Below are 27,578 nucleotides of genomic sequence, written 5' to 3' on the forward strand. Positions count from 1 at the left end.
AATTCCCATGTTCTGTAACAATAAAAAGTTTGCCCTTTATTCCTATCTTTGAGCCACCTGTTTTACTTCTTTGGGTTTAACCATTGTTACCACTATCTTGTATTTCAGAAATATTTGAAACATTAATATAAAGCATATACAAGTGGTAGCATACTGTACATGATTTATTGCTTTTTTAATGCTATATAAATGTTAACATCCTATACATATCTCTTTACAAATAATGGATTGCACATTTTTTGGGGCTTTTGTTTTTTTATTCACATTGTGGTATCTTATATGTTTATTTGATGTCATTCATAAAGAGTTATACAGATTCTTTTATTTATTTAGTTTTAATTTTAATTGCTGTACATATAGTGTTTAATATAGTGTTGTATTAGTTTCAGGAGTGCAGTATAGTGATTCAACAATTCTCTACATTACTCAGTGCTCATCAAGATAAATGTACTCTTGCTCTCCTTCACCTGTTTCACCCATCACCCCACCCACCTCCCTTCTGGTAACCATCAATTTGTTCTCTAGTTAAGAATCTGTATTTTGGTTTGTCTCCTTCTTTTCTTTGTTTTGTTTCTTAAATTTCACATATGAGTGAAAATATGGTATTTGTTTCTCTGTGACTTATTTCACTAGCATTATACTCTCTAGATCCATCCACATTGTTGCGAATTGCAAGGTCTTATTCTTTTTTTTTTTTTTTAAGTTTATTTATTTTGAGAGAAATGGTTCACGTGTGCAAGTGGGGAAGGGGCAGAGAGAGAAGGAGAGAGAGAATCCCAAACAGATTCCGTGCTGCCAGTGCAGAGCCCAATGCAGGGCTCGATCTCATGAACCCTGAGATCACACCTGAGCTGAAATCAAGAGTTGGATGCTTAACTGACTGAACCACCCAGGCGTCCCAAAAATCTTATTCTTTTTTGTGCCTAAGTAATATTCCATCACATGGAATATGTGTGTGTGTGTATACATTTGTGTATGTATATAGAGGTTTATGTGTTTGTGTATGTGTATATATATGTTTGTGTATGTATATGTATGTATACAGATATACATACATATGTGTATAGATCTATGTATGTGTGTATATATATGTGTGTGTGTATATATATATATTTATTTATACACACATCTTTTTTATCCATTCATCTATTGATGGACACTTGGACTGCTTCCATAATTTGGCCTATTGTACTTAATGCTGCAATAAACATAGGGGTGTATGCATCTTTTTAAATTAGTGTTTTTGTATTTTTTGGGTAAATACTCAGTAGGGGACTTACTGAATCATATGGTAGTTCTATTTTAATTTTTTGAGGCACTTCTATACTGTTTTCCAGAGTGGCTGTACCAGTTTTCATTCCCACCAACAGTGCATGAGGGTTCCCTTTTCTCTATATCCTCACCAACACTTGTTTATTGTGTTTAAAAAAAATTTTTTTTTTATATATTTCAAGGAGAGAGAGAGCGTGAGCAGAGGAGGGGCAGAGAGAGAAGGAGACACTAAATCTGAAGCAGGCTCCTGGCTCTGAGCAGTCAGCACAGAGCCCAGTGTGGGGCTCAAACTCATGAGCCGTGAGATTGTGACCTGAGCCGAAGTCGGATGCTCAACCGACTGAGACACCCAGATGTTCCTGTGTTTTTGATTCTAGCCATTCTGACAGGTGTGAGGCGGTATCTCATTGTGGTTTTGATTTTCATTTCTCTGATGATGAGTGATGTTGAGCATCTTTTCATGTGTCTGTTGGCAATCTGTATGTCTTCTTTGAAGAAAGGCCTGTTCATGTCTTCTGCCATTTTGAATTGGATTATTTGGTTTTTTTGATGGTGAGTTATGTAAGTTCTTTATATATTTTGGATAATGTTTATCAGATATGTCATTTGCAAATATCTTCTCCCATTCTGAAGGTTGCCTTTTAGTTTTGTTGATTGTTTCCTTTGCTGTGCACCCCTATGTTTATTGCAGCATTAAATACAATTTTGATGTAGTCCCAGTCATTAATTTTTGCTTTTGTTTCCCTTGGATCAGGACACAGATCTGGAAATATGTTGCTACAGCTGGTATCAGAGAAATTACTGTCTGTGCTCTCTTCTAAGGTTTTTATGGTTTCAGGTCTCACATTTAGTTCCTTAAGCCATTTTGAGTGTATTTTTGTGTATGATGTAAGAAAGTGGTTCAGTTTTATTCATTTTCATGTAGCTGTCCAGTTTTCCCATCATCTTTTGTTGAAGAGACTTTTGCCAATTGCATATTCTTGCCTCTTTTGTCAAAGAGAAATTGACCATATAATGATGGATTTATTTCTGGGCTCTCTCTTCTTTTCTTTTCTTTTTTTTTAAATTGTTTTTAACGTTTATTTATTTTTGAGACAGAGAGAGACAGAGCATGAACGGGGGAGGGGCAGAGAGAGAGGGAGATACAGAACCGGAAGCAGGCTCCAGGCTCTGAGCCATCAGCCCAGAGCCCGACGCGGGGCTCGAACTCATGGACCGTGCGATCGTGACCTGAGCTGAAGTCGGACGCTTAACTGACTGAGCCACCCAGGCGCCCCTCTCTTCTTTTCTACTAATGTATGTGTCTGTTTTTGTGCCAGTACCATACTGTTTTTTTTTTTTTTTTTTAATTTTTTTTTCAACGTTTTTATTTATTTTTGGGACAGAGAGAGACAGAGCATGAACGGGGGAGGGGCAGAGAGAGAGGGAGACACAGAATCAGAAACAGGCTCCAGGCTCCGAGCCATCAGCCCAGAGCCTGACGCGGGGCTCAAACTCACGGACCGCGAGATTGTGACCTGGCTGAAGTCGGACGCTTAACCGACTGCGCCACCCAGGCGCTCCAGTACCATACTGTTTTGATTGCTACATCTTTGTAGTAGATCTCGAAATCTGAGATTGTGATACTTCCAGTTTTGTTCTTTTTCAAGATTGCTTTTGCCCTTTGGCATGTTTTGAGGTTTCATACAAAATTTTAGGATTGTTCTAATTCTGTGAAAAATGCTGTTGGTATTTTGATAGGGATTGCATTAAATCTGTAGATTGTTTTGGGTAGTATGTACATTTTAACATTTTTTGTTCTTCCAGTCCTTGAACATGGAATATCTTTCCATTTTTTTGTGTCTTCAAGTTTTTTTCATCAGTGCTTTGTAATTATCAGAGTATAGGTCTTTCACCCTCTTGGTTAAGTTTATTCCTAGGTACTTTATTGTTTTGGGTGCATTTGTAAATGGAATCGTTTTCTTAAGTTCTCTTTCTGCTATTTCATTATCAGTGTATATAAATGCAATGGATTTCTCTACATTGATTTTGTATCCCATGACCTTCTTGAATTCATTTATTAGTTCTAGTAGTTTTTTGGTGGTCTTTTAGGTTTTCTATGTATAGGATCCTGCTATCTACAAATAGTGAGTTTTATTTTTTCCTTACCAGTTTGGATGCCTTTTATTCCTTTATCTTGTGTGATTGCTGTAGCTAGGACTTCCAGTACTATGTTGAATAAAAGTGGTGAGAGTAGACATCCTTGTCTTCTTCTTGACCTTGGGGGAAAAGCTCTATTTTTCACCACTGAGTATTATATTAGCTGTGGGTCTTTCATATATGGCCTTTATTACGTTGCAGTATGTTCCCTCTAGACCTGCTTTGTTGAGGGTTTTATCATAAATTGATGATGTACTTTGTGAAATGCTTTTTCTGCACCTATTGAAATAATCGTATGGTTTTTATACTTTCCTTTGTTGATATATCACATTACTTGATTTGCAAATGTCAAACCACTCTTGCATCCTAGGGATAAATTCCACTTGATCATGGTGAATAATTTTTCAGTGTATTGTTGGATTCAGTTTGCTAATATTTGTTGAGGACTTTTGTATCTTTGTTCATCAGAGATAGTGGCCTGTAGTTTTCTCTTTTTGTAGTGTCTTTTTTTTTTTTTAATTTTTTTAACGTTTATTTATTTTTTAGACAGAGCATGAACGGGGAGGGTCAGAGAGAGGGAGACACAGAATCCGAAGCAGGCTCCAGGCTCTGAGCTGTCAGCACAGAGCCTGACGCGGGGCTTGAACTCACAAACCGCGTGATCATGACCTGAGCCGAAGTTGGCCGCTTAACCGACTGAGCCACCCAGGCGCCCCATGGTGTCTTTTTTTTTTTTTTTTAAACGTTTTATTATTTATTTTTGAGACAGAGAGAGACAGAGCATGAACAGGGGAGGGGCAGAGAGAGAGGGAGTCACAGAATCTGAAACAGGCTCCAGGCTCTGAGCTGTCAGCACAGAGCCCGACGCGGGGCTCGAACCCACGGACTGTGAGATCATGACCTGAGCCGAAGTCGGACGCCCAACCGACCAAGCCACCCAGGCGCCCCTCTTTTTTTTTTTTAAAGAGGTTTATTTTTGAGAGAGTGAGCAGGGGGGGGGGGGGGGGGGGGGGGGGGGCCAGAGGATCTGAAGCAGGCTTCACCCTGACGTCAGAAAGCCCAATGCAGGGCTCGAACCCCCAAAGCATGGGGTCATGGCCTAAGCTCAACCAGTTGAGCCATGCAGGTGCCTCTGTAGTGTCTTTATCTGGTTTTGGTGTCAGGGTAATGCTGGCCTCATAGAATGAATCTGGGTTTTCCTTCCTCTTCTGTTTTTGGAATAGTTTGGAAGCATAGGTATTCCCTCTTCCTTAAATGTTTGGTAGAATTCACCTGTGAAGCTGTCTGGTCCTGGACTTTTGTTTGCTGGGAGGTTTTTTTTTTTGTTTGTTTGTTTTTTTTAATTGCTGATTCAATTTCATTACTGGTAATTGGTCTGTTCAAACTTTCTGTTTCTTCCTGATTCAGTTTTGGGAGGTTATATGGTTTTAGGAATTTTTCTGTTTCTTCTGGATTGTCCATATGTTGGCATGTAATTTTTCATAATATTCTTTTACAATCCTTTGTATTTCTGTGGTGTTGGTTGTTAATTTCCCTTCTTTCATTTCTGATTTTGCCTACTTGAGCCCTCTCTTTTTTTGATGAGTCTGGCTAAAGGTTTATCAATTTTGTTGGTACTTTCAAAATACCAACATCTGGTTTCATTAGTCTGTTCTGTTTTTTTTTTTTTTTTTTAGTTTCTATTTCATTTATTTCTGCTCTAATCTTTATTATTTCTTTCATTCTACTGTATTTAGGTTTTGTTCCTTTTTTTTCTAGCTCCTTTGGGTGTAGGGTGAGGTTGCTTATTTGAGATTATTTTTGCTTTTTGATGTAGGTCTATATTGGTTTGAACTTCCCTCTTAGAGCAGTTTTTTGCTGCATCCCAAAGATATTGGACCATTGTGTACTAAATTTCATTTGTCTTTATGTATTTTTTGATTTCCTCTTTGATTTCTTGGTTAACCCATTCGTTGTTTAGTAGCTTGTTATTTAATCTTCATGTAGTTGTGTTCTTGCCGGATATTTTCTTTGTGGTTGATTTCTCGTTTCTTAGGTTTGTAGTCAGAATATATGAATCGTATGATTTTGATTTTTCTGAATTTGTTGAGACATGTTTTGTGGCCTAATATGTGATCTTTTCTGGAGTGTGTTCTATGGGCACTTGAACGTGTATTCTGCTGTTTGGATGGGATATTTTGAATATATCTATTAGATCCATCTGGTCCAGTGTGTCATTCAAAGCCACTGTTTCCATTTTTATTTTCTCTTTGGATGATCTGTCCATTGATTTAAGTGCAGTGTTAAAGTCCCCTACTATTTTTATATTACTATTGATTACTTCCTTTATGTTTTATATTTTATAGCTGCTTTCTGTATTTGGTTGCTTTCATGTTGAGTGCATAAATATTTACAATTGTTATGTTTTCTTGTTGGATTATTTCCTTTATGATTATGTAGTGTCCTTCTTTGTCTCTTGTTATACTCTTTGTTTTAAAAATCTAGTTTGTCTGATTAGAAGTATTGCTACCCCAGCTTTCTGTTCAGTTCCATTTGCATGATAAATGCTTTCCATCCTTTCACAATCTGCTTGTGCATTTAGGTCTTAAATGAGTCTCTTGTAGGCACCATATAGATGGTTCTTACTTTTTTATCCATTCCATGACTCTGTGTTTTTGATTGGAGTGTTTAGCCCATTTACATTCAGAATAATTATTGATAGGTATATAATTATTGCCATCTTGTTACTTGTTTTATGATAGTTTTTGTAGTTCTTCTGTGTTTCTTGCTTCTGTTGCTCTCTTCTCTCATGGTTTGTTGGCTTTCTTAGTAATATACTTGGATTCCTTTCTCTTTATATTTTGCTTATCTGCTACTGGTTTTTGATTTGTGGTTACTATTATGTTTGTATATAAAATCCTATTCATATAGCAGTCTATATTAACTTGATGGCTGCTTCAGTTTGAACACATTCTTTACTCTCCCTCTCCCCCACGTTTTAGGTATATGGTGTCATATTTTACATCCTTTTATTTTGTGAAACCTTTCACTGATTTTTACACATATATTTATTTTGCTGCTTTTTTGTGTCCATTTTTCTTACTCATAGTTAAGGTCTTTTCTTTCTACTCAGAGAGTCCCCTCTAACATTTTTTGTAGAGCTGGTTTAGTGGTTAAGACTTTCTTTAATTTTTGTTTGTCTCAGAAACTCTTCACCTGTCCTTCTGTTCTGATGATAGCCTTACTGCATGGAGTATTCTTGGCTGCGGGTATTTTTCTTTCAGCACTTTGAATATATTATGCCACTCCCTTTGGCCTGCAAAGTTTCTGTTGAAAAAATGCACTGATAGCCTTATGAGGTTTCTTATGTACTTAAGTATCTTCTCTTGCTGTTTTTAAAATTCTCTTCTTATCACTACTTTTTGCCATTTTAATTACTGTCTGTCTTGGTGTGGACCTTTTTTTTTTTAATGTTTATTTATTTTTGAGAGAGAGGGAGAGAGCGCAAGCATCAGCAAGAGAAGGGCAGGAAGAGAGGGAAACAGAATCCAAAGCAGGCTCCAGGCTCCGAGCTGTCAGCACAGAGCTTGATGTGGAGCTCGAACTCACAAACTGCGAGATCATGACCTGAGCTGAAGTCAGATGCTTAACTGACTGAGCCACTCAGGCACCCCTTGGTGTGGACCTTCTTACATTGACTTTGTTGGGGGCTGTGTCTCCTGGATGTGGATTTCTGTTTCTTTTCCCAGATTAGGGAAGTTTGCAGCTATTTTATCTTCAAATACATTTTCTGACTCCTTTTCTCTCTCTTCTGGAATCACTATGATGTGAATTATTAATTATCCTTGATGGTGTCACTGAGTTCCCAAGTCTATTTAAAAAAATTTTTTTTTATATTTATTTATTTTTGAGAGAGAGTGTGAGCAGGGGGAGGGGCAGAGAGAGACAGAGTTAAGAATCTGAACTGGGCTTCAGGCTCTGAGCTGTTGGCACAGAGCCTGACCGTGGGGTTGAACCCACAAGCCATGAGATCATTACCTGAGCTGAAGTTGGATGCTTAACCAGCTGAGCCACCCAGGTGCCCTGAAGTCAATTTTTATTATTTTTTCTCTCTCCCCTTCGGCTTGATTGCTTTCCATTCCTCTGTCCTCCTGGTTGCTGATCCATTCCTCTGCTTCCTTTAGTCTACTATTTATTATATCGAGTACATTTTTTATTTCAGTTATAGAGTCCTTAATCTCTGATTCATTCTTTTTTTATGTTTTTTATCTCGATGTTAGGAGTCTCACTGAGGTCCACTGTTTTCTCAAGTCCAGTGAATAATATCCTTATGGTTATTATTTACTTGTTAATTTATATTTTAGAGAGCATGCATGTGCAAGTTGGGGAGAGGGGCATTGAGAGAGAGAGAATCTTAAGCACACTGTACGCTCTGTGTGGAGCCTGATGCAGGGCTCGATCCTACAACCCTGAGATCATGACCTGATCTGAAATCAAGAGTAAGATGCTCAACCAATTGGGCCACCCAGGCGCCCCCATCCTTATGATCATTACTTTAAATTCTCTGTTAGGTATATTACTTATTTCCATGCCTCTTAGTTCTCTTGCTATGATTTTCATCCTGTTCTTTCATTTGAGACATATTCCTCTGTCTCCTCATATGTTCTAATTCTGTGTCTATTTCTTTTTTAGGAAAGTCAGCTGCATTTTTGGCTCTTGAAAGTAGTGGCTTTAGGAAAAAGAGGTCTTATAGTGCCCTGTAATTCAATGTCCCCTGTTCTCCAGAACATGGCACTTCAGGGGTGTCTCCTATGTGTGATATATATGCTCTGCTATTGTGGCTGAGTGGCATTTACCTTTAATTCAGTTGTCTGCAGTGGCTCTCTTTGCCTCTCATAGGCAGGGTTTGGACTCTGTGTTGTTGATGGGCTGGTCTGGGGCTGTCTTGGGCTTGGGTTGAGTCAGACCAGGCAGTTACTAGCAATGCAGTAACACCAAAATGCAAGGCGCTGTCCCTTTGTTTTCTCCTGAGAAGCTTTCATTGGTGGGCAGGGCCTATAGTCAGACCAGGTGTCTGCTCCCAGCCCACTGCTGGGGTGCCGTCGGACTGGCTGTCTGCCCCTCAGGCATGAGTCACTTTGGAGGGGTGCTAGTCCCTTTTGGGGCTCCTTTCAGCCTGCCAGTCTTATGGTATCTCTTTGGATGGGCTCTCCCAGAGGCATATTGAAAGGTAAAGGTCCACAGGAGAATGTGGGTGCAGGGTGTAGGGTGTTAGCAAGGTGTGCATGGGTCTGCTGTTGGAGGATGACTGGTATAATGCCTGGCTGGAGAGGATATGCCTGTGGAATGTGGGGCAGGTTGCACCATTAGCAGGCTAGGTGGAGAGTATTGGCACTATACTGGTTTCTTATAAGTATCCATGTGCCTACACTGCTGGACAGGGCAGTATTGTGGTGCCTGCCAATTCTTCTGCTCCTGGAGAAGTCTCCCAACATCCTTGCCCTGCTTGCACAACTCTGAGATTAATAAACCACTCTTCTTTATGCCCCAGACATTTTTCAAAGTGCTGCATCTGTTTTGCATCTCTGCTGGGCTATTTGTTGTGGTCTCTGTTTAAGGGTGGTGACAGTATCCTATTGCTGTTTTGTTTTCCTAGAGCCCAGCATGCTGATTTTTAATGTTCCGGTGTTAAGCCCCACTGATTGTTAGATTGTGTGAAATTATGCCCCTGTTGTTTTCAATGCCAAATGTTATGGGGGATTCATCTTCCCCGTGAGGGTTTCCTGTGCCTGGTGTAAGGGTCTGTTTCTTCCCCCCTCTCCAAACCATGGGTGTCCTCCCACCACTCCCCACATTAGTCAGTCCCACAGGTCCTTTTAGCTCCTGACCATGTCTTCACCTTCCTATGTGGCCTCTTCCCTACATTTAGCTGTGGAGAGTCTGTCCTGCCAGTCTTCCAGTCATTTTCTGTATTATTTACATTGATGTGGCTGTTACCTACTTCTATCCATGGGAAGAGGTGAGGCCAGGATTTCTTAGAAGTCCCCATGAATTATACAGATTCTTTTTTTTTTTTTTATTTTTTTAAAATTTATTTATTTTTGAGACAGAGCATGAACAGGGGAGTGTCAGGGAGAGAGGGAAACACAGAATCTGAAACAGGCTCCAGGCTCTGAGCAGTCAGCACAGAGCCCAATGCGGGGCTCGAACTCTTGGACCGCGAGATCGTGACCTGAGCTAAAGTCGGACGCTTAACCGACTGAGCCACCCAGGCGCCCCTACAGATTCTTAATTAGCTCAGTCATATAGATTCCCAATCCATGGCACGTTAAAAACGGTTTATCAAAAGGAGGTATGGTAACAAGAACACTACCACAAGGTGCAAGATGCAAGTACTGATGGAAATAAGGCTGTAAGCACAGAAGAGTAAAAGAAATGAAAACTGTTCTTTGAGTTGCAGTAGTCTCACTAGTAAGTAGTAGCTTAGTAAATGTTACAAGTGATATCAGCTACTCTCTAATCTGGGCAGAATAAGCATAGTGATACTCTTACATAAGACTAAAGATGGAGGGAAGGATGAGAAGTGTTCTTCTAGTCCTGTCTAGACTAGACGTAGGTAGAGTCACAGAAATCTCTTTTCCTGTGGACTGAGTCATAAAGGGGAATAAGATAATGCCCTATTTTCATGTTCACACATTATATACAATTTTTAAAAAGAGCAATAAAATCAAAGAAAACTCCAAGAGAGTACAATCTTACTCACTGTTGAGTCCTCAGAATTCATTGCAACATCTGATATTTAGTAAGTAATTGATTAAGTGGATGAAACAAAGCTGAAAAGTAACGGTCAATTAGAAACTAAGTTATAATCCATCTTTGACAAATTGGTAGAAAAACATGTTTTTATAGATGTTTAAGAAAATATATCTATTAAATGAAAGCAAGTATGTTTGCCTGCATTTTGTCTGTGTTCCAGAGATGTTTAGACCAACGTGGATACTGCTGTTCAGTAAGATGCTGTATTCGTAGTAGAAAATCTTTAATGGTGGAGCTGCCTGTTAACCCAGGTTATTATACAATCTGTATAACCAGATTTTGCACTCCAGTTCTTTTGAAGATGGTTCTGGTTTTTAGTAGAACATAATTAATTGCTGCATTTTAGTAAACCCTTGAGTACCTTTAGCTATACTTTTGACATACATTTTAAAAAATGAAATGTAATGTTTATATTTTGTAGAAAATGGTTCTCTCTACATAGTGATGGATTACTGTGAAGGAGGCGATCTGTTTAAACGAATTAATGCTCAGAAAGGCATTTTGTTTCAAGAGGATCAGGTGAGTTAGCATGTAGGAGATTGACTCTTACTCCTGATTATTGAGAAGCAATTCGAAGTTTATTTATATGTGTATTTATTTGTAAGTACAAATGCTTAATTGTAATTATTAGGACAGTTTTGTATTGAAATTCTAATATTTCAGTCACATTTCTGTTCTAGTTTCTATTAGTTCCCTGTCTGTTCTAATTAGTTTCTATTAGTTCCCCATCTCATTTCTTGTCTATAATATTATTATTATATTTGTAATATATTTATATCCTTTGCGTGTGTGTGTATAAATGCATATATTTATGTATATAACTTAATTATTCATTATGACTAATTATTTTATATTCTGTCAATTTGGCTTGCTGCTACCAGACCATATTTTCCTACAATGTGGCTTTCCTAAGTAATTGTAGCTCTGGAGGCCTTGCATTGGCAACTACATTCAATCTAATATCTGTTTTGACCTCAGACATCTCTAAAATATGACCCTATCCTACCTGAGCAGTCTTTTTTTTTTTTTTCCTAATGTTTATTCATTTTTGAGAGACAAAGCGTAAGTGGGTAAGGAGCAGAGAGAGAGGGAGACACAGAATCGGAAGCAGGCTCCAGGTTCTGAGCTGTCAGCACAGAGCGCGACGTCGGGCTCGAATCCACAAACTGTGAGATCATGACCTGAGGGGAAATCAGACGCTTAACTGACTGAGCCATGCAGGCACCCCATCTTATTTTTTTTTCTAGTATTCTCTAATATGCACCCCTTCTCATTTAACAAATATTTATTGATCATTTATTCCCTGTTTGGCACTATTTGTGTTAAGGACACGTTTATATATCTCATTTTTCCTGTGTATTTATTATTTCTTTTATTTTGGTAATACTTTCTTGCCAACTCTCTATTATTAATATTCTACCTTTTTTTTTATTACAGTTCAGCTCAAGTCCCAGGCTTTCCTTTGATTTTCCACAAGCCTCTAATCTGTGATCTTTTCCTTCTCTAAATTTCTATTGCAGTTCTCATTATCACCCATTCTTAATTTTTATTATGTGCTTTTACAAAAGGAAATGGGGAGAGCCTTGTGCTAGGAATGTTATATTTTTTGTCTCTTTTAAACTTTATAATCCCCCATGAATTGTGTAGTTTATTTAATAGATAAGAAATCTAACACGTTAAGTAGCTTGTCCCAAATTGTATAGTTAGTGTTTGAACTTACTAGTATCTAACTCCAGAGTTATTATTATATTATTATATAATATAATATTATATTATTATTATTAATATTTGTTATAATAATTAATTTTGTTATAATAATTAATTTGTTATAATAATTAATATTTGTAATAATAATATTATTAATATTATTAAATATTTGTTTACAGGCTTAAATTGTAAAATTATTAAAAGGTTCAGAAATGGAAATAATTCTTTGCCCACTGTTCCATCCCTGAAGATTACTACGTTTTTAGGTGTCTTTTTCCAAATTTTCTTTTTCATACTTGCACATGTACATATATACATCAAGACACAGATATTCAGACATGGAATATTATACATTGCATACTCTATCTTGCTTTTGTCACTTAACAATTACCTTGAGTACCCAACTTATAAACTTATAAATAGACAAACTGCTGGTTGCCAGCAGTGGCAGCAGTGGCAAGGGGAGGGATGTTTGGCAAGATGGGTAAGAAGCAGTGGGTGATAGGGGCTTCCAGTTGTAGAATGAATAAGTTACTGCAATAAAAGGCACAACATGAGGAATAGAGTCAGTGATATTGTAATGGCAATGTATGGAGATAGATGATAGCTACGTTTGTAAACATACAAACTTATCAAATCACTATGTTGTACACCTGAAGCTAATGCAACAGTGTGTATCAACTATACTCAAATTAAAAAAATATTTAGAAAGCAAGGGAAATGTTATTTATAATACAAGGGAAAAAATACAGGCTGTGTTAAAAAATTATCTTGATTATTGTCACATGTTTGTCCATGTTGATCAATTATATTTGTTTTAATAGCTACATTATATCCCATTCCAGCAAAGCCTATGCTTTTTGTTTCTTTAGGCAGCTATTTCAGTATCTGTAATGAATGTCTCTCTGTATTTTTTCAAAGTGGATATCATGGTCTTATATTTTTAATTTTTTAATTTTAATTTTTTAAAATTTATTTATTGTTTAATTTACGTCCACATTAGTTAGCATATAGTGCAACAATGATTTCAGGGGTAGATTCCTTAAGCCCCTTATCCATTTAGCCCATCTCTCCCTCCCACAAGCCCTCCAGCAACCCTCTGTTCTGTATATTTAAGAGTCTCTTATGTTTTGTCCCCCTCCATGTTTCTGTATTATTTTTACTTCCCTTCCCTTATGTTCATCTGTTTAGTATCTTAAATTCCTCATATGACTGAAGTCATTTATTTGTCTTTCTTTGCCTTCACTTAGCCCCTAGTTCCATCCTAGTACCCTCTAGTTCCATCCACGTAGTTGCAAGTGGCAAGATTCCATTCTTTTTGATTGCTGTGTAATACTCCATTGTGTGTGTGTACACCACATAATCTTTATCCATTCATCTGTCGATGGACATTTGGGCTCTTTCCATACTTGGGCTATTGTTGATAGCGCTGCTATAAACATTGGGGTGCATGTGCCCCTTTGAAACAGCACACCTGTATCCCTTGGGTTAATACCTAGTAGTGTAGTTTCTGAGTCGTAGGGTGGTTCTATTTTTAGTTTTTTGAGGAACCTCCATACTGTTTTCCAGAGTGACTGCACCAGTTTGCATTCTCACCAGCAGTGCAAAAGAGATCCTCTTTCTCTGCATCCTCACCAACATCTGTTGTTGCCTGAGTTGTTAATGTTAGCCATTCTGACAGGTGTAAGGTGGGATCTCATTGTGGTTTTGATTAGTATTTCCCTGATGATGAATGTTGCTGAGCATTTTTTCATGCATCTGTTGGCCATCTAGATGTCTTCTTTAGAGAAGTGTCTATTCATATCCTTTGCCCATATCTACACTGAATTATTTGTTTTTTGGGTATTGCGTTTCATAAGTTCTTTTACATTTTGGGTACTAACCCATTATCTCATAGGTCATTTGCAGATATCTTCTCCCATTCTGTTGGTTGCCTTTTAGTTTTGCTGACTGTTTCCTTCACTATGCAGAAGCTTTTTATTTTGATGAGGTCCCAATGGTTCATTTTTGCTTCTGTTTCCCTTGCCTCCGGATATGTGTTGAGTAAGATGTTGCTGCGGCCAAGATCAAAGAAGTTTTTGCCTGCTTTCTCGTCGAGAATTTTGATGGCTTCCTATCTTACATTTAGGTCTTTCATCCATTTTGAGTGTCTTTTTGTGTATGGTGTGAGGAAGTGGTCCAGGTTCATTCTTCTGCATGTTGCTGTCCAGTTTTCCCAGCACCATTTGCTGAAGAGACTGTCCTTATTCCATTGGATATTCTTTCCTGCTTTGTCAAAGATTAGTTGGCCATATGTTTGTGGGTCCATTTCTGGGTTCTGTATTCTGTTCCATTGATCCAAGTGTCTGTTCTTGTGCCAGTACCATACTGTCTTGATGATTACAGTTTTGTAATATGTCTTGAAGTCTGGGATTGTGATGCCTCCTGCTTTGGTTTTCTTTTTCAAGATTGCTTTGGCTATTCAGGGTCTTTTCCGGTTCCATACAAATTTAGGATTGTTTGTTCTGGCTCTGTGAAAAATGCTAGTGTTACTTTGATAGGGATTGCATTGAATTAATAGATTGCTTTGGTTAGTGTCGACATTTTAACAATATTCTTCCAATCTAGGAGCATGGTATGTTTTTCCATTTTTGTGTGTGTGTGTCTTTTTCAGTTTCTTTCATTAGCTTTCTGTAGTTTTCAGTGTATAGATTTTTCACCTCTTTGGTTATGTTTATTCCTAGGTATTTTATGGTTTTTGGTGCAATTGTAAATGGGATTGATTTCTTGATTTCTCTTTCTGTTTTTTCATTATTGGTGTATAAGAATGCAACTAATTTCTTTGAATTGATTTTATATCCTGCGACTTTGCTGAATTCATGGATCAGTTCTAACAGCTTTTTGGTAGAATATTTGGGGTTTTCCATATAGAGTATCATTTCATCTGCAAAGAGTGAAAGTTTGACTTCCTCCTGGCCGATTTGGATGCCTTTAATTCCTTTGTGTTGTCTGATTGCTGAGGCTAAGGCTTCCAATACCATGTTGAATAACAGTGGTGAGAGTGGACATCCCTGTCATGTTCCTGACCTTGGGGGGTAAGCTCTCAGTTTTTCCCCATTGAGGATGATATTAGTAGTGGGTCTTTCATACATGGCTTTTATGATCTTGAGGTATGATCCTTCTATCCCTACTTTCTTGAGGGTTTTTATCAAGAAAGGATGCTGTATTTTGTCAAATGCTTTCTCTGCACGTTGTCTTGTATTTTTAAATGCGTACCTGTTGTGTGATACCTCATTTAGTTCTGTTTTTCCCCTAGTACTGTTTCTGATCCATTTGTTTTGCTATCTGTGCATTTGTTGCTTCTACCTGCTATGTAATGCTCCATGGTATTCGCTCAACTCTACACGTATTTTTACTGCATCATGCACCCTTAATTAATGTAGTCGGAATAATTTCACATTAGAATTATTTCTTCAACAAGGTTGTAATTTACTGTAAAACAGAGATCACAGTTTTCACTAATGTCCTCTCAGGGTACTTAGGAAAGCTGTGTCTATAAATTGGCACAACTAATCATTTGTTTGATAATACCATGTAGATGGGGACTTATTGTTTGTTGGCAGTAACTTGAAAATATGATCAGAGGAGATCTTGGGTTGTATTTTATTTAAGTACTATTAAATAAGGTAATGTCCTGTTTCTTACTTTACTTATCTCCTGTTTCCACAGTTAAGTGTACTAAATAGGGCACAGAACTTGGAGTAAGAAAACTTGGGTTTCAGTCATTGTTCTACTTACCAGCTTGGTAATTGTTATGTTAACAAATGACTTAACTGTTTTGAGTTTATTTCCTCATTCATTAATAGGGATGTTCATTCCACATAGCCAACTTCACTGTTGTGGTGAAGTCAAATAGTAATGTATGTTAATGTATAGAGTGCTATTTTTTTTTTTATTAGAATTGTACCTAATACATTCCATTGCTTGTGCTCATTTTTATTCATTTGTCTTTACTGAACTTTAAAATGCTTGCTATTATGTTTTGTAACATTCTATAAAATACATTGATAGTCTGTGGATTTGGTTCTGGACTTGGATAAATGTTCTTAGTACATAATGATGTATGTGTGTGTACTATATATTATGCATCTTGTCATCCTAGAAATTATTATGGAGGTCTACTCTATGTATTTTTGTCCATCTCTGAAATTATTACATAATAAACAATAAGAATTTTGCAAGTCTTTTTTTTTAATTAATAGCATTTTTCTACCCTTCAGAATGATGTTTTGTTAGCACAAATAAGAACATTATATATTTTAGCCTGTTTGAAATGGGAATTAGTTAAACAGAAACATCTTACTCCTACTACATCCTGCCACGCCCTGGGCCTTGAAGCATAAAAACATAGGGGCCAGAGTCCATGTTTTGTTTTAGACTGCAGGGTGGCTTGAGTCTGAGATGGTTTTGTTCATTTCTAGATTGGAAGTAGGAAGAGAAAGGCCTGTCTAACAAAATGATTTAGACTGGAAGTCTGATTAATTAATTATAGTAACCAATACTAGAATAAAATTTTCTATAGGGATATTTAATAAGGGCTTGATGAATATTTTCCTTAAGTGTAAATCTGGATAGCAAAGTCATTGGCAAATGTCTAGAACTTTCCCATTTTCTGAAATATTTGTTTAATAATAATTTCCTATACAAATTTAACCCAGGAAAGGCTGAGCTTCTTTTTGATTTGGCAAGTCTTACCATGCTGCTCTTACAACAATGTTGAGCTAATTAATATATTGATAGTGTATTTACTAATAGTAGTGTATACACCTGAAAAAATAATATATGGTTACCTATTTAATCAAAGGACAAAATATTTTAAAGTAAATATAGATGGGGAGGATTCTGGGAAGATGGTGGAGTAGGAAGCAGGAGGAATCTCTCTCCCCACCTACACAACAATTACAGTGGCAGAATCTATCCTGTGAAACTATTTTGGATCTCTGGAGTCTATTGTAGGCATGCAACCTCTAGGTGAAAGCTTAAATAATAAATTTTGTTTATTTTCAGTTAATTTTAGGTCTTAGCTAGGTAACAGTGGCTGCCACCCATTTTGCACCTCCCAGCACTCAGGCATTCAGCCCTGCATACTTTCCAGAAGCAGTGTGAATACACCTTGTGGGAACTAGGGTGAGCAAAAGGTCCATGTCCTCCAAATGTCAGGGATCTGTGCTCTGATTATTTATTATTATTATCATTATTATTTTATTTTAATGAGAGAGAGAGAGAGAGGGAGACTGCACAAACGGGGAAAGAGGCGGAGGGAGACAGAGAACCTTAAGCAGGTTCCATACTCAGTGCATAGCCTGACGTGGGGTTCAGTCCCATGACCCTGGATCATGACCACAGCCTAAATCAAAAGTTGGACACTCAGCTGACTGAGCTACCCAGGCACCCCTGTTCTCTGATTGTTATTTGCAATTTCTGATCTTGGAGGTGCAGACAAGGAGGTGGACAGCCATTGTTGTACCTCCCCCCTGATTGAAAGCCCCACTCTTTCATGCTGAGGTGACTTCCATAGTATTTAAAGGGCTGGTGTCCCCACCCCCTTTTTCCCATCTTCATTTCTCTTTTTTCCCCTTTAAGGAAACATGGAAGTACTTAATTCTTTTCAATGACTGTGTATCTAGTACAGTGATATCACAATATATTTAAATGTGTATTTAGGTGTTTATATTTTTTTGCTTTGATGAACATTGCTGGGATAAACATCCTTTTACACATCCTTTTGTATTTGTGATACTGTATCTGTAGGACAAATTTGAAATTCCAATTGCTCTTTCAAATGGTATGTGAATTTAAAATTTTTAAATACTTTTCCAAATGACTATAATGAACTTTCTCACAAACAAGGTATGCAAAGACTTATTTCCTCACATTCTGGCCAACCTTGTGTGTTATTTTATTTTTCTCAAGTTACAAAAGTGTCTTGTTTTATTTAGTATTATTATTAAAAAATTTTTTTATTAGTATTTTGTGTGTACATTTATTGGCTTATTTTTTCTCCATCATTTGCTTTTCTAGTCTTTTCTCCACTTCTTTTTTTTTTTTTTTTTTTTTTTATTTTCAACGTTTATTTATTTTTGGGACAGAGAGAGACAGAGCATGAACGGGGGAGGGGCAGAGAGAGAGGGAGACACAGGATCGGAAACAGGCTCCAGGCTCTGAGCAATCAGCCCAGAGCCCGATGCGGGGCTCGAACTCCCGGACCGCGCGATCGTGACCTGGCTGAAGTCGGATGCTTAACCGACTGCGCCACCCAGGCGCCCCATCCACTTCTTATTTTGACTGCCAGTATTTTTCTTAGTGATCTGGATGAACTTTTGCATATTACAGAATTAGCAATCTATCAATTATGTTGCAAGTATTTTCTTAAATAATTATTATACTCGGTTATATATTTTGCCCTGCAGATGTTTTAAGTTTTATATAGTGAACATGGTCAGTCTTTATTCTTGTAACTTATGGGTTTTAAGTCAGTTTTGAAAGTCCTTCAGTCAAAGATTATAGAAAATGAACCTCTATTTTCTTTTACCATCTTATAGTTTAATTTTTGCCTGTTTAAAAAAGCCATCTACTTGGAATTCTTTTGGTGTTAGGAACGAGATAGAAATTAAGCCCTTGTACTTTTAAGTAGCCAACTTCAGAGAGTATGTTTATATATGGTGAATGTGGAAAGAGATAAAACTCAGCTATGTCTTCCAAATTTCTAGCCTGATATTTTTCCCCTCGTGATTTTTATTTATGGAGAAAAAAGATGTATTTAAATATTAAGTCATTTACCCTCATAGTATTTTCATTTTTCACTCTTTTCTGGAAGTTTCTTTCTATATTCTGATTTATAAGAGATGCTTCAGTAGCAGTCTCTTACATTTTAAAGTCAGTGTGGACCCTTGCACATAATATATCAGTTTGAATATCTACTTAATGTTAGTGACATTAATTACAGTAAAGTTAAAAATTGTAGACTAAATTTCTTTTTTTAAGGACTTAGTTCCCTTCAACCCCAGATATTCCTGAATGCTTTTTTTTGGTTAAGAAAAGAATACTGTGAGATGTAAATTTTAAAAGAAATGACAAATCTGATTTTCCCTCTTAGATTTTGGATTGGTTTGTGCAGATATGTTTGGCCTTGAAACATGTACATGATCGAAAAATTCTTCATCGAGACATAAAGTCGCAGGTATGATTATTCTGTCACTAATAACTTCTAAATGGATATGGACTTGGAGCCAGTGTTGTCATAGGCTAAAATTTTTGAAACTGATCCAGTCTGCATCGGATTATCGGTTCTCTCTTCACTGTTCTCCCTTCACTATAATACTAGATATCCTCCTTATATGCCTTCTGTTTTATAGCTCCTGCCTCCTTCCTATATCCTCCTTCTGGGTTTACTCTCATAATGATGGGAAAAAAACCAAAAAATAAATATGTGGAAGGTATATTTTGGGGGGATATTTTATGCCTGAAGATGACTTTTTTCCATTCTCTTACTTTAATGATAATTTGGATATAAACTTCTAGGCTGGAAATTTGTTTTCCTAAAGAACTTTGAAGATATTGCTCATTTATCTCTTGGCCTCTAGTGTTGCTATTTAGGAATTTAGTCAGTGGTTTCTTACCCTGTTTTTTCTCTTTGGATGACTATACGATATTCTGTATGTCCCCATTGTTCTGAAATTTCATAGGGTTGTGCATTAGTGAAATTCAGTTTTTATTATGTTGTGTAGTTGAAATGTATATTCACCTAGAAATGTTCTGCAAAATGTTTAGCAGAATTTTTTCAGCTATTATTTCTCTATCATTACCTTCATAGTCTTCTGAATTATGTTTCTAGACCTATGTTGTAGCTTCTTAATCTAGCCCTTCCAAGTACCTTATTTGTTCTTTCACATTTTATTTCTTTGTCTCTCAGTTGCCTTCTAGGTGAATTTCTCAGCCTACTTTCAAGTTACCCAAATCCTTTTTTAATTTTGTCTAAACTGATACATATCTATTTACTTTTTATAATGACTATTTTTTTCTCCAAGATTTCTAAATGGTTTTTCATATACCTCTGTTCTTAATCTGATTGGTTTTTATTTCATAATGTCTTGTTCTTTTTAAACGGATTTCTTTCATTTATCTCTTTGCAATTTTCTTTCTTTTTGTTTTTTAAAGATTTTATTTTTAAGTAATCTCTATACCCAACATGGGGCTCAAACTTACAACCCTAAGATCAAGAGTCACGTGCCCTAATGACTGAGCCATCCAGGCACCCCTCTCTTAGCTAAACATACTTATTTTAAAGTTTTTGTCACTTTTGTAGAATTAATTCTGTCTGGAGTGAATTCTTGTTCTGATTATTTTATTGGCTTTTTTTTTTTTGGAAACTCTTTGTGAGAGATGTTTTGTCCCCATAGCTCACTCATCTGTGCATAGAGTTTCTTTCATGGATGCCCCACTGGGCTTTCTCAGTCCTCAGACTAGGTAGATCAGAGGGTATTTGTCTCCTGGTGTCAAGGCCATGTGTTTGTCTTACCTTCTTACACCTGTAGCCTCTCATATAGCCTGATTGCCTCCGGATGTGTAGTAGGAAGAGAAGGATCTGTGATGGGAGCTTCATACCTCATCCTTCCTGTCCCCCAACTCTCTGCCACCTAATCCCAATTTCACCCCATTTTACTCCATCCCCCTCATCCCTGCTTTGTGTCATCTTTGACTGTGAACATGTGTCTGAGTCAAGTCTCCTAAATGATGTGGAGTTTAATTTATGTGCCACAAACTCCTGCCTTTACGGTTTGATAGAGCATTGGGGTTATATATTTATGGGGTTATCTATTACCCAAATTAATTGGGTAAATTATTGGAAAATTTTAAGATTCTTTTGTTATATTTAGGCTAATTGGATTTTTTAGGCATTTTTTTTTTTAGTGGGGGAGTCTGGGTTCATTTATTTGAAGTTATATTGAGATATGTTTCAAATACCTTAATATTCACCCACTGGAAATGTATTGTTCAGTGATTTTTAGTATATTCACAGAGTTTTTGAAACCATTACCATTCTCTAATTCTAGAACATTTTTTTGTAACTTCAGAAAGAAACCCTATACCATTAGCAATCACTTTCCATTCCCTCTCTACCTAGACTCTGGAAACCACTAATTTACTTTCTTTCTCAATGGATTTGCCTGTTTCTGGACATTTTATATAAATGGAATCATAATATGTGACTTTGTGTATTGTAAGTGGGTTGTCTTTTGTTGCTAATGAATTGTAAGAGTTCTTTATTCTGGATACATGATTTGCAAATATTTTCTCCAGTTGTGTGGGTTGTCTGTTCATTTTTGATATAGTGTTCTTTGAACAAAAGTTTTTAATTTTGGTGAAGTCCACTTTATATTCTCTTCTTTGCTTGTGCTTTTGGTGTTATATTTAAGAAACCATTGCCCAACCCAATAACACAAAGACATACTCCCATATATTCCTCTAGCAGTCGTATAGTTTCAGTTCTTATATTTAGGAATCCATTTTGAGTCAATTTTTGTGTATGGTATAAGGACCTACATTCATTCTTTTGTATGTGGATATCCAGTTATTCCAGCTTTTTAAAAAACGTTTGTTTATGGGGCGCCTGGTCGGTGGCTCAGTTGGTTGTGTCCGACTTTGGCTCAGATCATGATCTCACGGTTCATGAGTTCAAGCCCTGCGTTGGGCTTTGTGCTGACAGCTCAGAGCCTGGAGCCTGTTTCGGATTCTGTGTGTGTCTCTCTCTCCTTCAAAAATAAACACTAAAAAAATTCAAAAAAATGTTTATTTTTGAGAGAGCGAGCATGTGCGCGCAGGGGAGGGGCAGAGAGAGGGAGATAGAGGATCTGAGTGGGCTTCCATGCTGATAGCAGGGAGCCCATTGTGGGGCTCAAACTCACAAACCATGAGATCATGACGTGAGCTGAATTTGGATGCTTAACCGACTGAGCCACCCAGGCACCTCCCAGCTTTTTTTAAACTAGATTTGTTTTTGTGAAAAGAGTTGTCAGGACTGGACTGTAACAATATTTCTGGCTTTTTATATCTCTTAAACAGAACATATTTTTAACCAAAGATGGGACAATACAACTTGGAGATTTTGGAATCGCTAGAGTACTTAATAGGTAACATACTAATTTTAAACTTTGTTTTGATAAAATGTCCATGGTGGTGTATATGTTTTCATTTATAATATATTTTAGTATCTTAAGCTTCTCCAATAATTCTTTTTTTGTCGTAGTACTGTGGAACTGGCTCGAACTTGCATAGGGACCCCATACTACTTGTCACCTGAAATCTGTGAAAACAAACCTTACAATAATAAAAGGTATTTAAAATGATATTCATTACATGATATAGTCCCTTTAAATCTTTCTCTTGTGCTGTATTTACTGACCTCAGGATATTATTGCAAAATCATTAATGCTTATAAAAATACATATGTAAGTATATATGTATATACATACACACACACGCGTGTACACCCATTTTTTTACTATACAATGAGGGGGGATTGCAAATAAGTTATTTCACTGTCTTTCTAAAGGAACTATAGAAAGTGTCACCTTATTGTTTAAGTTATAATTGGAAATAGAGTATTTACTTTGGTCTTTGTAATAGCACTTCCTATTGAAATATCTAATAGTTAATATTTATTGAACAAATTATATGCCCGGCACTGGTTTGAATGCTTTCTATGTATTGAGTCCTTTACTCTTCACAATAATCTAGTGAGTTGTAAGCATTAATTATTCCTCCTTTTCCTTGTAAGGAAGCCAAATGCAGAGAGAGAGGGAAAGCAACTTGCAAGTCCCAGGCATCTGGCTCCCAAGCCCAAATCCCTAATCATTGAGTTGTACTATGGCTAACAGATTGTAGAAGATGTGACTGGGATGAAGAATTCTGCTGCTGAATTCTATTTACCGTTTATTTTCTTTCTAACTGAAATATACTAGCCAAGAAATATTGGTCTTAAATTTGAAAGCAGGCGTACTTGGGTGGCTCAGTCACTTAAGTGACTGACTTTGGCTCAGGACATGATTTCGTGGTTCATGAGTTTGAGCCTGGGTTCGGGCTCTGCACTGACAGAAATAGCATTAAAATCTAAAATTACTTAAGCTCAGGGCACGGCTCAGTTGGTTAAGCATCCAACTTCTGATTTTGGCTCAAGTCACGATGTCACAGTTCGTGAGTTCAGGTCCTGCTTTGAGTTCCATGCTTGTTTGTGTGCATGCATGCTCTTTCTCTCTCAAAATAATAAGTAAATAAACTAAAAAAAACTTTGAAAGCACTCACAGAAGTTAATAGGAAGAAAGCGATAGCTCCTTTTTTTGAGTGGGAAGGAAGCTATGTTTGAAACCTGAGCACTTGAGACTGAGAACATTAATGTATTTTTTAAATGAATTTAAATTACAATAATCAGTCTAGTTCATGGAAAGTATTATTTAGTGTATATTCTTAATGATACTAGCATTTTCTTTGAGCTAAAGTAATTTTTTTAAGTTTATGTATTTATTTTGAGAGAGAGGGAGTGAGGGAGGGGCAGAGAGTAGGGGAGAGAGAGAATCCCAAGCAGGCTCCTCTGCTCTCAGCATGGAGCCCAAAGCAGGGCTTGAACTCATGAACTGTGACATCATGACCTGAGCCAAAATGAGAAGCTGGATACTTAACCAGCTGACCCACGCATGTGCCCTGAACTGAAGTGATTTTAGACTTTAATGCTATTTCTGTATCTTATGAATAAGTCAACTGTGAAAAATATCAGTCTTTATCTTTAAATTAGGAATGTATTTAATCCTTTGGTGAATTAAAAAAAAATTTTTTTTAAACACTTTATTTATTTTTGAGAGACAGAGTGTGAGCGTGGGAATGGGAGAGAGAGAGACAGAGACACAGAATCTGAAGCAGGCTCCAGCCTCTGAGCACAGAGCACTGTCAGCACAGAGCCCGACACTGGGCTTGAACCCACCAACCATGAGATCATGACCCAAGCTGAAGTCAGAGGCTTAACCGACTGAGCCACCCAGGCGCCCTGAGAATTTTTTATTTTATTTATTTTTGAGACAGAGAGAGGCAGAGCATGAACAGGGGAGGGGCAGAGAGAGAGGGAGACACAGAATCTGAAGTACCAGGTTCTGAGCTGTTAGCACAGAGCGTGCCGCGGGGGCTTGAACTCATGGAGTGTGAGATCATGACCTGAGCTGAAGTCGGATGCTTAACCGACTGAGCCACCCAGGCGCCTGAGAATTTTTTATTTTAATGTTTATTTTTATTTTTGAGAGAGAGAGAGTGACCGAGTGTGAGCAGGGGAGGGGCAAGAGGGAGAATCTGAAGCAGGCTTCAGACTCCCAGCTGCAGCACAGAGCCCGACGCAGGCTCCAACTCAGGGAACCGTGAGATCATGACTTGAGCTGAAGTTGGACACTTAACCGACTAAGCCACCCAGGCACTCCTGAGTATTTTCTATAAAACTAATTTTGTGGGGAAAATAATTTAAAAATGTCATGGATGAGCATTGTCAGTATACTTTAAAATTCATATTTTTCTAAGTATGTTTTAAAGCATTTTTAAAATAGGATCATTAGTGTAATGGTTTTGATTATACATGTTACATGTACTAACATGTACAAGTTACTAAATGGCTTAATTACTATTCACACTTTTTTGCTAGTTGATTTTGAAACTAAATAAATTTTGGGGGTTACAGATTTATATTTGTAGCTTTTTGTGAGTTTAGTTAAAGGTAACTTCGGGATTTCAGTATTGGGTTTTCTTTTTTTCCAATAAGTGCGGCTTTCAGGAGTAGTGGTTTTTGTTTTTATTGACTACTAAGGGCAACTGTTGCTCTGAACTATGAGATTTTTATTTTTTCTTTTTAAAAATGGAAGGTAGCATTTATTTAATTATAAAATATGTATAAAAGAGAGGAAGAAACTATAAAGGAGACATTATAACTAAGTCCTTAAATTAAGATTAAATAAATATATTTACCTTATATAATATTTCAGTTGGCTGTCCTATGTTTCAGATAAATTTGAGTAAATTAATATTTTCTTGTTCATCATGAAAATAGTATTTTGCTTTTATAAGATATAGATTTTTAATTTTATTATTTTTAAAAGATGTTTATTTTGAGAAAGAGCACACACGTGCATCTGGAGGTAGGGCAGGAGAGAGGGAGAAAGAGAATCCCGAGTAGGTCCTGTATTGTCAGCGTTATCCTGATGTGGGGTGGGGCCCGATTCCATGAACCTCGAAATCATGACTTGGGATGAAATCAAGAGTCGGATGCCCAACTGAGCCTCCCAGGTGCCCCTTATATTTTTTTAAATCATGGTATTTCATAAATAATTGAATAAAATAACTAGAATATTCATGAAATTTACTGATTTTGTTCTTTTAAATATTACATTTCTTTAATAAAACTTTAAAATAATTGCTTGGGCAACTGCTTTTTCTAATCTGGGATAGCTACTTTTATCATTTGGATATGGTTGAAATTTTGTTTTAAAGGATATATTTTATGGAACATATATTTTTGGAAAGCATTTTCATTTTGCTTTTGTTTCCTTTAAATAAAAAAAAAATTTAAACTCTGATACTTAGAGAAAATTTCTCATTTTTCCCTTTTCTAGTGACATTTGGGCTCTGGGGTGTGTCCTGTACGAAATGTGCACACTTAAACATGCAGTAAGTAGAAGTTTCTGAAATATTTTAAAAATTATGTCCTGACGTACCTATAATATTTCTATATTTTAAAAATCATATGCCATCTTTCAGGGGGCCCAGTTGTACTGGAAATTCTTCTCTGTCAGTTTTTAAATTTCTCATCTTTCAAGTGTAAATTTAAATAGATTTTCCTTTAATATATACATATATTACATATGTATGTTATATATTTATTATAATAGGTATATCATACTTTTTTACAGGAAATTATTCCTAATGAGAAAAACAAATTTGCTGTCTTTTTAATGTTATATTCATATATGAATTTGGTATTTTAGCTTATTTATTTCATCTTGGTGATTTCTCTCAAAACACCCAAATTATTTGAGTTTGGAATTGAAATTGAAGAACAATTTTTTACCATATTCATTGAGGGATTTTATCAATTCAAATGCTCTTTAATTAAAATTTTTATTTTTTAGACTTTGTTGAGATGGCACATAATACTCCCAAAAGGGGGAGTTTTTGTCTTAAATAAGTTGAGTTTTAGCCACTTTCCATTTCAAAATTTTGCTCTTTAAAAATGCTCCCCCCATTAAACAGTAATGTATTTTCATTACAGAAAACTTAAGAAAATAGATAAAAATAGAAAGAAGTGAATGAATATCAAAAGCAGTTCCTCTAATTGGTAATAAGTACTTGTAATATTTTGTTGTTTCCTTCCAGGCTTTCTTCTACATTAATTTTTAAAAGGATTTTTTTCTCTCTGTCTAAAGTGTGATTATATTGTATAAGCAGTTTTATAGCCTTGTTTGTATTTCCTGGTATTATTTGGGTTTTTTTTTTTTTGTTGTCTTTTTTAATGATTGCACACTCTTCTACTGTATTGTCTTAGCTGTTATTTTTCTTTCTCAAGGTAAAAAAGCATAGGCTGCCAAAGTGATGTGGAATGGTAGTTATCAGATCTGTATTTGAAAGAATTGGTCAGTTTTTCTGACATAACAGTCATTTTAGGTCTAACTCAGTGCATTTTCTTTCATTTTTCATCTACGTTGTTCTGTCACCGTTGCTTCTGTATTTTGGAGCTATTTACACTTAAGTAGACACATGAAGTTAAGTAATTCACTCACCTTTATGAAAAAAGCTTGTCAGTTAAGAGATAAATGAAAATTGATTGTAGGGAAGGAATAATTTATCATTCTGCATTTAGAATTCCTTCTTAGGTACATAGATATTTCTAGATATTTCTAAATTTCTATTTGAATTGTACTCAAATTTTAATAACCTGAATATCATATTGTAATTGTCTAGGAGAATTCAACATTTAACAGAACGTTTTTATACTTGGTATAATTATCAATACCTAATTTATAGCAAGTTTTGTTTTGTTAACGTGTACGTTAAGAACATGTTACAGTGTGTAACTATTCTATACTATTTTAGCAGAGATATCAAAAGCTTAATTTTACTTTGAAAATGAAAATTAAATCTTTAGATTTTAAACTGCCCTCTTTTTTTTAAATTTCAGTTAGAGTTTACAGTGTGTTTACTCTTTTTTTTAAATTTTTTGTTTTTAATGTTTATTATTGAGAGATAGAGCATGGGAGGGGCAGAGACAGGAGAAGACACAGAATCCGAAGCAGGCTCCAGGCTCTGAGCTGTCAGCACAAGAGCCTGACGTGGGGCTCGAACTCACAAACTGTGAGATCATGACCTGAGCTGAAGTCAGATACTTAACTGACTGAGCCACCCAGGCAACCCTGTTTACTCTTTTTTTTTAGTTTAGTTATTTATTTAGAGAGAGACAGAGACAGTGCAGATGGGGAAGGGCAGAGAGATGGAGAGAGACAGTCCCAAGCATGCTGCCAGTGCAGAACCTGATGTGGGGCCTGAACCCACGAAACTACCAGATCACGACCTGAGCCAAAACCAAGAGTCAGATGCTTAACTGA

General features: G+C 36.5%; 1 protein-coding gene across 7 annotated transcripts in view; it reads left to right on the top strand.

The window, feature by feature from the left end:
- Positions 1-27,578, top strand: part of NEK1 (NIMA related kinase 1) — a 239,119-nt gene that overhangs the window by 17,928 nt on the left and 193,613 nt on the right. For all 7 annotated transcript variants that reach the window (XM_040470858.1, XM_040470824.1, XM_040470831.1 and 4 more), the window contains exons 5-9: positions 10,628-10,725; positions 19,049-19,132; positions 22,015-22,082; positions 22,199-22,285; positions 25,593-25,647. In XM_040470858.1, the coding sequence (XP_040326792.1) occupies positions 10,628-10,725; positions 19,049-19,132; positions 22,015-22,082; positions 22,199-22,285; positions 25,593-25,647 (392 nt within the window). The remainder of the gene's footprint in view (positions 1-10,627; positions 10,726-19,048; positions 19,133-22,014; positions 22,083-22,198; positions 22,286-25,592; positions 25,648-27,578) is intronic.

The sequence above is a fragment of the Herpailurus yagouaroundi genome, unplaced genomic scaffold, assembly GCF_014898765.1.
Source record: "Herpailurus yagouaroundi ecotype Mexico unplaced genomic scaffold, PumYag 28, whole genome shotgun sequence".
NCBI lineage: Eukaryota > Metazoa > Chordata > Mammalia > Carnivora > Felidae > Herpailurus > Herpailurus yagouaroundi.